Source organism: Cryptotermes secundus, unplaced genomic scaffold (genome assembly GCF_002891405.2).
Source record: "Cryptotermes secundus unplaced genomic scaffold, Csec_1.0 scaffold1734, whole genome shotgun sequence".
NCBI lineage: Eukaryota > Metazoa > Arthropoda > Insecta > Blattodea > Kalotermitidae > Cryptotermes > Cryptotermes secundus.
The window spans coordinates 72,397-84,988 of NW_019727433.1; the positions used below are offsets into that span (position 1 = coordinate 72,397).

The 12,592-nt window shown below is 39.7% G+C and overlaps 1 protein-coding gene across 3 annotated transcripts in view; it reads left to right on the forward strand.

Annotated features, from left to right (window-relative positions):
- The first annotated feature begins 3,047 nt into the window (after positions 1-3,047).
- LOC111864820 (G2/mitotic-specific cyclin-B) overlaps positions 3,048-12,592 on the forward strand; it is a 28,905-nt gene continuing 19,360 nt past the window's right edge. For all 3 annotated transcript variants that reach the window (XR_002842859.2, XR_002842858.2, XM_023852353.2), the window contains exons 1-3: positions 3,048-3,207; positions 6,558-6,733; positions 10,574-10,778. Coding sequence is in view for 1 of the 3 variants with exons in the window: in XM_023852353.2 (XP_023708121.1) it covers positions 3,178-3,207; positions 6,558-6,733; positions 10,574-10,778 (411 nt within the window). In the remaining 2 variants the exon portion in view is untranslated. The remainder of the gene's footprint in view (positions 3,208-6,557; positions 6,734-10,573; positions 10,779-12,592) is intronic.

Genomic DNA, 12,592 nt, shown 5'->3' on the forward strand with positions numbered 1-12,592 from the left:
CCTTAGACTGTTAAGCCACTGTGATTGGCGATTATGAGTAATAGTAATGTGAAAAATTATATAACATATAGCTGTAAATGTGACAACACTCTATTCTACCACTCATATAGTTTTTCCAACCGCAATGTGTTTTCTCACACCTCAGTAACTTGAACAAGGTGCCTTAAATGCAAAATTTCTGAAGAAATGGATTGGCAGATACGGACCAATTGCGTGGCTGCTTAGAATGCATGATCTAATTATTTTGTTTCTTTTTTTCCTGGAATGTGAATGACACTGTCCACTCTGAAAAATTCCAAGATCTGGATTATTTAAGAGATAGAATCTATGCCAGTACTGAAACTGTTATGCTTGGAATGCATATAAGCACAGAAGTGAAGCTGGGCATTGATTTGATACTTACAGAACAACACATGGGGCACGTTGAAATTTATCAAACTGTTATGAACTGTTGTTTTTTGAATATGATAAAACCTTTTTTGATAAATTATCTTCACTATATTTTACTTAATCAGTGTACCATAACATATGTGGGATTGTTGATGTTCTAAAAGACAACCACATAAATCTGTAACAGTTGTATATAGTAATTGTATAAATTGAATGTACAGAATAGCTGCGAAGCTATGTGGAATGTCAAAAGTTGGCTGGCCTTGAAAATGGCAGTTTGTTCTGCCATGAGTGTGCTGGTAGAATTTGCTCCTTTATAGTAGACCAAGTCTTTATGGCTGCTCAGCTGGTTTGTCCGGCCAGTAATGTGGTGCTGTATGCGCCTGTAGGAACATCTGCCTATGGAGTGGTTGCTGGAGAGTTACGGCAGCTACATTAGCTGCCTGGTTGCAGAGCGAGGTTGCTGGAGAGTTGCAGCAACTACATTAGCTGCCTGGTCGCAGAGCAAGGTTGCTGAAGAGTTGTGGCAACTATGTTAGCTGCCTGGTCGCAGACTGTGGTTGCTGGAGAGTTGTGGCAGCTATGTTAGCTGTCTAGTAGGAGAGCTGCGGCAGTTACGTTAGCTGTCTGGTAGCAGAGCACGGCTCCTGGAGAGTTGCGGCAGCTGTCTTTGGCACAGTGAACAGCTGATGACTCTAATGACTGATCACTCTGAACTGCATGTGATCACTGATGATTGTGAGCTTTGGGTTCCGTCTTTTATACCATGCTTGATGGGCGGAGTGAAACTTGCAGTTGCGATTGTGAGCGCTGATTGGCTAGCGCATGTGATGATCTAAATGTGGGCTGGACAGAGAGTACTGTGTAAATACGAGCGTCGGCAGCATTGTGATTGGTTAGCTCATATGATGATCTACAGGTTGGTTGGACATCGAGTGCTGTATAAATATGAGCGTTGGCAGCAATTTGCAGCAATGAGATATTGACCTAGGAGTGAGTGTTGTCTGTTAGACCGGTGAAACAGCGTGTTAGTATGTGGGATGTTCCCACACATACCATATCATTCTTTTTATGGAAATCCTATACAGTGAATCCTCTGTTTAACATATTTTGGTACTTCACGTTATTCTCAGGTTTATATGTCAGTACTTCCCAGTAATAGTCTGGTTTGTATGATATATGTGTACTTTGTCAGTCATGGCTGTGAATGTAATGTGTATTTAGTATATAGATCATTCTGCTACAAATTAAATTTGTGTTGTACAGCGTTTGGTTTGTTCTGTATCACAAATATGTTTTTAAATTAATACACCATAGACAAATTGAGAATAAATGACAAATTTGAGTGTAAAACAGAATTTAGAATTCATTGAAAAATTAGAATCTGGAGTGTCCATCACATGTGTTTCTGACGAATACATACTTCAGGATTTAACAGACATTATGCAATATTGGACACCACCTCCCTACCATTTGTTCAGGAAATCAAGGATATACTGTATTTATTTGGGAAGCTTTGTTTCTTATGTCTGCATGCATAAGTACGTATCAACCATATGTCAGCAAGTAACAGGTACTTCTGCTAGTTATCAGTAAAACAATAGAACATTCTCCCTTCGTGTGTTCAATGCAAAGTGCCTCATATATTCTCCAAGTGTTTTCCCTGTGATTCTGCATCCACCATTGGTCATGATATTTCTCTTTTGCAGGTATGAATCCATTAATGCCAGAGCTATACAACAATCCAGATAAGACATTTTTTCTTGTTGACATGTTAAATTTCAGAGGTATAACCTTTGTTTCCTGTTGTTTTGTTACATATGCTACTTACTTAGTTTCATTTGATATTTCCTCTGTATGGGTCATATAGCAACCAAGCTTCTTAATCAATATCTTCCTTTTTGGGCCCACTCCCACCATTATTCTTATTATTTTCTTTCAGAATGGGTGTTAAAAGACGAATTCATTGTGAAATGGAATATTTGTACTGAAGAGGGAAAGAACTGGAGATGTCATAGCAAGAAACTTCATGCCACGTACTTTTTATGAAGTTGGTTGTTTAATTACTCTTCCAGTATTAAGAATTGTAAGTTAGGATCATTATTGCATGTCGAGCAGTTGATGGATTGAGAATTGGCAGGGAAAACCATAGTACTCGGAGAAAACACGCCCCAGTGCTGTGGTTACAACTCCACACACACTGTTTAATACTTCGTGGGGGGGGGGAACAATGGATTAAGTGTTCATTGAGGAAAACAATGTGGAGGGCATGTGGAAGACAACAGACAAATACTCAAATGGGCGGCAGTGTTGAAGATTGTGATAGTGGTTTGAACCGTTTGAACAGCGCAAGGACTTTGTTTATTCAGCGACCTCCGACTCATAATCAGAAATATAAACTCAATTATCCTCTAACGTCGACTAACATTTCCTACATACATGTAACCGCATGTTAATATGTAGAGGTCAGACATAGATGGCAGCACACGTATGCAAGCTCATCAACCAGAATTATTTATTCTGAATATTTAATAACTTTAGGAAATCAAAAAATAATTTAAAATAATTTTTCAGTAAAAATATTCATAATTATTAGAGTTTCAATTTTATATTTATAACGCACATAGCTTCGTTGTTAACCAATTAGGAAGCTCACTTGAGCTGATTGGAGGAATCTTGTGTTCGGCTGTGGTCGACAGTCTCTTGTTCACATTTGGAAACGGTTTTAATTCTAGTTGGAGCTTTCGCATATGAGGTTGTGTATTATTCAAGGCAGTTTTGATCAATATGGCTCTTCGATTTGGAAGCAATATAAACGTAAGTTTTATTATATTTTGACCTGAAACATATTCGACTAATGCTGTAATGGGGGCTCGAATTTCTTTTCCACATGCTTCACGTAATTTGGAGGGGGAAGTTCTACTTTTAAAAAATACATAGTTTTGTGTCCTGGCAGTGCGTATGAATTATTTTTTGGTAGTTTAGATCTGTCTGGGAGCATACGTGGAAGGGTTGTATAAATTTGCATGGATTATAAGGTAAACAGAATTTTCACTCAGGTGATTCAAGTATTCGGAAATATTCATGGTGAAGGGTCGGCTTGCTTTATAAGGCCGCGTGAACATATATTTCTAAGTTTTGGAGCATGAATTTCCGTTGAACTTTTAATGCATGGCCTACGTTGAAAGTTAAAGGTAAGCGCACTATGTATTGGTTTCTTTTATTTTCAGGATTTTGATGATTCTCAAAATTCAATTTTTATCCGTGAACAGTAAACAGTCTAAAGTAGCCTTGATTATTACTTTCGACTCAAACATACTGTGTTTATGATTTTATACTGGTACAAAGTGATTAATAAGCAGATTGTGTCTAAGCTTTCTATGTAGTTTAACGTTCCTTAGCCAGTTGAATCTGGTCCAGAGTCTCATACCACGTTTCTTTAAATAGTCATAAGAAATCAACTTTAATTTAAATTGTGATGTAGCATATTTATGTATGAAGTTCAGGGTAATTCATGAGACCCTCTGGGATTTTTGAACTCTGCGGTACAGTAGCTAGTGGGTGGGAATGTCAACAGAGTGGTAGACACTTCAAGTTTTTGTGCTACCTTGCCTATTGATACGCTCCTTCCTGCTGTGTCTCTCTTGGTTGTTACACTGCCGAGTTCAGAAGTATTTTGGCTTGCAGCTGACAGCATCTCTAAGAGTATGTCACACCTTGAATAGGCTAGCTTATGGAAGAATAGTCCTTCATGTTCAACAAGATTTCCAATATGACAGTTTTGATTTCTGTGGTGTGTTGTAAACAAGTTTCCAATGACGGTACTATGCAATAAACAGGTCCCAGATTTTGATGACCTGAAACTAGTTTAAAAATGATGCAGAAAATCCAGAAAAGTGACCTAAAGTTGCAATAGATGACAGTTAACATGTGGAAACTCTCGAAGGTGAGCGAGTGCCAATTGTCCGACAGCACGTTCTTGTACTTGTACTTGGAGAAACTCCTTTCCACATGTGTAAACACTGGTAGTATACTTGAAGTGTACCAAATCACTAGCAGTAAGTTCCTCTTCAATACTGAAAGTGCTGAAGGACTCTCCTCTCAGAATTTGAGAAATGCTGCATAATGTTTCATAACCTGAGTTTTTGTGTAGAATATTTTCATTTTTCTTGACACCGTTTTACCAGTGTCCCCTGACACCTCCAAAGCACTGGCTATTTTTTTCCACCAGAGCGAGCGAATCTTGTAGTGTTGCTCCTTTCTCCAGACAGACATCGACCTGTCAAAGAGGTTACAAATTGTTATTTGCATGAACTTGGAAGGGGCCACATTGTGAGTGACCGCCGTAGTGCCCTGCTGCCAGCTTAAAATGTTTTCTGATATGTATTGTCAGCACTTTCCATAAAATGAACAGAAAGGATGGGATAGGATTGCAACTTATTATTGGCGGTAGCAGGTATTTGTGGTGCAGTTGGGGATAGGATTGCAACTTATTATTGGCGGTAGCAGGTATTTGTGGTGCAGTTGCAGCCTGCCTTGGTAGAGGCAGGAGAAAGAGAAAGACAAAGAACACTTTACTTGCATATTATTCACATTTCTGAAAACCTATGAAGAAAAATTCCCTAAAATGGCTAAAATGACAAAAAATACTCTTAAAAGTCCAAACATTTACTGAAAAATTACCCCCAAACCGCAAAAATGACCTAAAACTTAAAAATTATGAAAAATGACCAAATATGAAATATAAAAGTTACATTTCTGTAACCAGCAGCTCGTCTCCAGGATTTACGAGCATCACATAGGATACAAGGAAAAGAAGATGACATGTCATCAAAATCTGGGCCCTGGTAATGAAGATCTGTGGCATTCTGATTGTCACCACAACAGTGAAAAATAAACCAATCTAATTGTTTACATTGGTTTTATTTAATAAGTGCTACATATTTCAGTCCATATTTAGGACCATCTTCAGGCAGTTTCATTAAATAACATCTCACATTATTGAAATATATTATTATGGATCCATATTAGTATTAATCATTATAATTATAGTGTGTGTAATTATTACTAAAATCATAAAAATTCTCTCATCGTTACAGTGTAAAATTCTGTGTTATCTGTTGTGTATTGTAGGTGGTTTATCATTTGAGATTTGCTGTTGTGTTTATATGTTTTGGTGCTATTCATACATAATATTATTATTAGTTTTCAGTTTGTATATATGTTTCTTCTTATCTCTTGAATATGGCATTGTGAGTGAGTGTTTTTTTCTTTAGACTGTGTTGTATGCTCCTTGTCCTGTGGATGTTTGTTTTTATGTTGTTCCTGTTTCTGGTTTCAATGTGGACACATTAAAGATAATCCTTAAAGGTGTTGCATTATTTCATGACCTATTTTGCATCTAGATTTCTGTGAGGCCCAGATATCTTTGAAATAGCCAAGGACAGAAGAGGATTAAGAAACAGCACTGTGCATGCTAGTTTCTTAAGTGCAGTACTTAGGTTTTTCTAACATGCCCCAAGTTTCAGTGCACTCGCTTCCAGACATAATTCTGTTTCATATTTGGGAAGTTACGTGCCCTGATCTTGACCTGGAGACCAGCTGTGTGGACTGATTTTTTTTTTTGTGGTTTTCCTCAGTGTGACTTCTACTTCCCAGTTCATTCAGTTGACCTGTCAGTCAGCACTGTACATGGAATAGAACAGTTAAATACGTTAACAACCCTACTGCACTTCTACCTAATCATGAAAATGACCCCTGTTAAGTTATTGTTTGTACCTATTTCTTAGGATAGCTCAGTGCATATAGCGACAGGCTATGGGCTGGATGGCCAGGGTCTGATTCCTGGCAGTGCAAGATTTTGTTCTCTCCACAGAGTCCAGACTGGCTCTTGGGTGCACTCAGTGGGTACTGGGGACCCTTTCTCCTGAGGTAAAGCACTAGGAGTGTAAAGATGACCACTCACCTTCATCTAGTTCTGAAGTCAAGAATGGTGGAGCTATACCTCCACTCCCCCGTATATCTTCATGGCATGGTGCTTAACTAATTAAGTTCAGGATCAACTTTACCATTTTTGTCTTTACCTGTTTCTTGGCAGTTGAAGATTCTCATGCTGAGTGTATGCATATTGTGTAGTAAGTGATATGTGGAGAATGTTTATTTTACAGCAAACTAGGGATCAAGAAAATATCCGTATTGGAGTGAAGGGTTTGGCGGTGGATGCACCAGCAGCAGCAGCTACCAAACGATCAGCTCTTGGAGAGATTGGAAATGGTCCTGCTGTATGCAAAGGGTTAGCGGCCAGGAAGGTGGGGGGAAATAAACTGAATGCCCCTCTACAGAAGTAAGTTTGACTAATGTTTATTCCATTTGTAGCCAGTTCTGATTAAAACTCATTTATAATTTATTTGCGGTGTTGATATAGTGTGTGTGATACAGGCACCAACTTGGTTTTTTGTGGACCATATATACTGGCATATTAGATGATCCTCTGAATTTTCAATTACATATTTAAGTTTCAGGACCTATTCACCAGTTCAGACACCTGTAAATTACTGTCATATGTATGAGTGACTGTAGATGGAATTTGGAATGATTATTGGATTTATTGAAGTCCCACAGCTTGTAACCACAAGTAACCATAGTGCTATTGCTAATTAGCATGCTTGACAGCACACTACAGCACATATTAAATCTTATCAGTCTGCTGTGTCTTCGCCAGTCATTGGTAATGGCTTCCAATGACAGACGTTCCCCTTACTCAGGGTTCCCGAATTATCCCCGTGCATCATCTACCAGCTTCTAACATCAGCAGCTCACAACAGCAGTCTTCTCACTCACTCACTCAATCTCACACCAACATGCTCCACTGCGCTGCACTGCACTAACTGAACTGAACTCATTTAGTTGAATGATAAGCCTCAGAATGGACCACATAGAAAAGACTGCTTCCAACAGTACTTCTGTTGTTGCATGCAGGCTTCTGCCAAGCAATGACTACAGTACTGTTGCATAGCAATAACTGTTGTCTTGTTTATTTCGTGATTGTTACCTGGCAGCAGGTCTGTGTGCCACAATATATTTTATATCTCACTGAGCATTCTTTGAAATTTATGGATGGTATAGATTAGAACCCCCTCGTTGGTGTCTCCACCTTATCGTGGTGAGGGGGTTTGAGCATGCCAAGGACCCTGAGAGCTATACCAGCGGTAGCGTAGCTACTGGCAGGGCCTCCCTTGCTGGACAGGTCAATAGGCATCAGACAAAGAGAGACACCAAAAGCAGACTGGTGCCGGAAGCAGCGTCATCAGCAGCGACTTGAAGCACAGAGCAAATGATGCTCAAGATGGTTCAAGTTCGTATAGCAACAGGCGTGACCAGAGCAGTTTGAACGGCTGCTGTACTGCAATGTGGAAAGAAAATGGAAAAACTACCACATTATCACTTTTCCTGGATAGTCTCTTTCCAAAAACAGAGACACCATGCATGCGAACCAGAAGACAAGGAAGAAGACGTAAGAAGATGCTGGATGACCTTGGGGACAGAAGAGGATATTTTCATTTGAAGGAGAAAGCTCTGGTTCACGTTGGAACTGTTTTGGAAGAGACTGTGGGCCTGTCGTCTGACAGATTACTGATGAATGAATGAGATTAGAAATCTTTACCTCAAGCCACCTGCTTCAAGTCTAAGAGAGTGAATCAGCATAACCAAACACATGGTTCTTCACTGTTTACAATATTGTGGTGGGTAGACCCGATGCTAGGCAATGACCGTGAAACAAATGGAGCATTGGTAATTGCTAGGCAACAGCTTGTGGAATCGGTCATGCGATAGTGTAGTTGGTTGAGACACTATACTACACGCCGGGAGGTTGGTTCGATTTCCAATGATTTCATTGGATTTTTTTCAATTTACCTAATCCTGTGGTCGACTCAGCCTCTAACAGAAATGAATACCAGGAATCATCCTGGAAACAAAGGGCAGCTGGCATGCAAGGCTGACAGCCTCTGCCATTGGTAGTACCTGCCGTCAGAACTTCTGGCCTGCTCATCTTGCTGTCTGCTTCTGCTGGTTTCTTGCTTGACTTACTTTTTGATCCTGAAGATGGTAGCAGTATGTTTATCTGAATTGTCAGTCTCTGTCTGAACTACACTGTGTTACAACAACGCTTTGTAGTCACTTCTGTGAGATCCTCAAATCCAACAAAGACCATAGCAGTTCTCATGTTTACCAGTAAATGAATGAGAAAATGGTCAAATAAAGACAGAGTTGAGATGAATCCTTGTCTATTTTGTTCAGTCTTACTGTACTGATATTACCCCTCTCCTCTTACTATGCATAATCTTATTCCTGTCCCAGTGGTCTTCAGTCTTGTGTCCACTGGCAGGGCCCATCATTCATATCAGGGCTCCAGAAATAACATTGGCATTCAAAATGGACAAGTTAACAAACATAGCTGCTGAATACTTTTTAGTTTTTTCTTAATGTATGTGCTAGTGGATCTGGCTTAGTGGCTGTTAGGTCTGTGTCATGTATGTACTGGAGTTGTTGGTAGATCATTTGCCTTTGACCATTTTTCCTCTAATTTTTTTATGGGTACATTTCTTACATTAAACACCACTTGCTTTACCAAGTCTATGTCATGTAACTATTTTCTGCTGCCAGTAGTAATGAAGGAGACAGTGAATAATGTATAAGAGAGAAAACATGTGAAGTTGTGAAGATGCTGTGAAGTGGATCTCATAGTCCCTGAAATGTACGTAACGAAAAGGAAGAATGGGAGGTGAATATTGTCCAACTTTTTTTAATGCTAGTGGGGTGGGACTAAGTCCCTTGTACTGCGGCCACTTCTGGCCTATTGTACCAACCCCAGATGATAGGTGAGGGTGATTATGGAGCAATTGGTGGAATGAAGATTGGCAGGGGAAACCAAAATACTCAGAAGAAACCTGCCCCAGTGCCACTTTGTCCACCACACATCCCACTTGACCAGACCCAGGATCAAACCCAGGCCACTGTGGTGGGAAGCCAGCGACTAACCGCTTGAGCTATGGCGCGGCATTGTCCAACTTGCAAATGTAACAAGTTACTTACAGTGGTAATCTACAGTTAAAGTTGCTCCTTTGTTTAATTAAGCTTTACCTGCAGCAAAAGAGTTTCTGGCAGCCATTGGTTAGGAGGCTGGGTTGGCCACTTTGGAGAAGAGAATCTCCACCTCCTGCTGGGGATCACTCAGCCTGTAGCCTAGTATTTTATACATTGTGGGAAATTGTTTCTTTGCAGTTGGTAGTGTTCTGAATCATGGCATTACGCAATATGAAAGTTAAGCAGAAAGTACTTTTACTGAATAAAATTTTTCTCTTGTGTTTTGTGAAAAAGAAATATTAACATGTTTAGTGTTGTTACAACACTGCCCAGAGACAGTATACAGTATGGTGTTCAGTGCATCTGTGTGAAACAAGAGGCACCATGCAAGAAATAGCTTTTGCCATCTGACTGTTTGTGGGAAGTTAAGGGAAGGGTGGCCATGCCATAGCTCAAGCGGTTAGTTACTGGCTTCCCACCGCGGTGGCCCTGGTTCGATTCTGGCTCTGGTCAAGTGAGATTTATGGTGGACAAAGTGGTGCTGGGGCAGGTTTTCTCCGAGTACTTCTGTTTCCCCTGCCAATCTTCATTCCACCAAATTCTCCATCATAATAATCACCCAGGGCAGGCTGCAATAGGCTACAATAGTGGCCGCCATGCCGAGTGGACCCAGTTGGACTCCACCCCCCCACTAAACGAATTTAAAAAAAAATAAGGGAAGGGTATTCAGTGCCTGTTCTAGTATTTGGGGATCTGAGAGAATATAATTTTTTTTTGTGGAGTGGGGTGAGACTGAACCCCTTCTTAGTGGGCCCTCAAATGAGCCCCTTTTACCGGCTCCTGATGATAGTTATGTATGCAGAATTATTGGAATTCTCATTGGCAGGCAAAAACCAAAGTCCTCCACACAGAGAAGCCAGTGACTAGTCACTCATGCTGTGGCACTGCCTTTCAAAGTACATAATACGGGAACTGAGTCTTGTCACTATTGACTTGTGGATTTAGGACCCAGTTCTGTGTGTACTAGAGCTTTGGAGGGACATGTTCAGGATAGAGAGTCTGCTTTATATGGATGTGCAACATTGTTTTTCTGTCACAGAGGAGCTGAAGAGGCGGTTCTTGCAATTAAGTCTTCGAAAAGTCAGACGCCATTAAAGAAAGCTTTCAGTACATCTTCCATACCAAATGAAGTCACAAGTTCCAGTTTGATTCCTGTTGAAGATATTGATAAAGATGATAAAGGAGATCCATTCCTTCTTCCTGAATATGTCAATGATATTTATGCATACTTACGAGAGGTGGAGGTAAGAACATAATTCTGAATACAGAAAGAGAAAATTGTTTTAAGTGACCAGTTTGTAATGCAGTTTGTAACAAAAGTGTGTTCTTAGGAAGCTAAGAGTTGATCAGGTAGTTGAAAAATTCCTGGAAATGTATGGAACCCAAATGTTTGTTGTATTTGAAAGAGCCTGCCATGCCCTTTGATTTGAGCATCTTAATAATGTTCACTGTGAAGTAAAAATTATGTAGTCATGCAGCTATCAGCTTCCTGTTACTTCCTCCTTAGGTCCAAATGTTCTCTCAGCATCCTGTTCTCTAATACCCTTAATATATATCCTTCCCTTAATGTGAAGAACCAAGTTCTACACCCATACCTGTATGGTAAAATTGTAGTTTTGATATTTTAATCTTCACGTTCTTAGATGGCAGGAAGACCTCCATAATGTAGTGTAGTCTATTGAAAGTAAATTGACTGCTTGCTATCTGCTTCATGCTGGTTACTTGCATGGTTTGTTCTTCGACCTTGAAGATGGAAGCAGCCCTGGAAAATGTCAGTTGACTTTCAATGGACTACACAGTATTCTATCCCAGAAAATGACTTTCTTCTTAACCACTGTTGTGAGCAACTGAAATCATACACGTTTGATTTGTAACTGATTTGGTAGCGTGATTCTCAGATATATTGTTATATTTTCAAAGGATTTTCCAGCTATCTTTATATCATGATTTTGCCCTGTATTCTGGTTATGAGACAGCAACATATACTTAGTTTTGTCTGTTTACTCCTAGACCAGCCTCCTTACTAGCGTCTGATGGAACTTATTTATTTTTCATTATAAATTTCACCCAATGATGGTGTTGCTTTGAACAGCCTAGTTACAGTGATCATCTTGATGTACATTTTCAGGTGATGCATTGTTAAATGGTGTACATACAACCACAAATTCAGCAAGTATGGTTATGCTATGTAAATACTGTACTTTAACTAATTGTCAATAGATTTTCCGTCAAGTGCAACAATGTATATTTTGATCACTTAATTATCTCATCTGCCTTACATGTTTCGGTTCCAAGGAACCATCTTCAGAGGCACTTATAACAAACCATGAAAACACTGGCACAGCTCAACATTCGCAATATGTAATTATTCATGGAAACTATTACATATAACGGAGTGTAAAGCACAACACTTCCCAGTATCTTGAATGCAGGTATAGCACTTGCATCTAAAGGACCACCCTCAAAACCGAGTCGTCAACGTTAAAATTTAAAGTTAAAAAATTAAAAAACGTTCTAGTAAAATATTATTCAGGCTCCTTCTTGGTGAATCGTCCCAATGGGGGGAGGCGTCAGCACAGAGTTGTGTAGGCTTGTGGTCGGGTGTATCTTACGCGGTGTGTGTTTCACAGTCATCCTTAGTTCCTCAAGACAAAATGCTTCCTTCCATGTCCTTTCCTATTCATTTCCATTGTCATCCAGGTATGTAGAAAATAATACTTTTATTAGTGATAATTGCATTAATGAATTCTAGGAGCTCCTGATATAGAAAACACTTTGGAAATTCTTAGAATTTGTTATGGAGAATGCTTTAGAAATTGCAGTTCTCAGGCTCTGACTAAGAAGATTACTGTCTTTTGCAGGTAGATATTTGCTGATGTTTTGGGGTAGAAGAGGGTTCTCTTCTATTCTGAAGATGGAAGCAATATATTTCTCCAGAATCTCTCTTAACATCAGACCTCTGTGGTCTAGTGGTCAGAGTTACTGTCTACAGAACCAGAGGTCCCGGGTTCAATTCCCGGCGCTACGAGATTTTCTGAGAAGTAGTGGGTCAGGAACG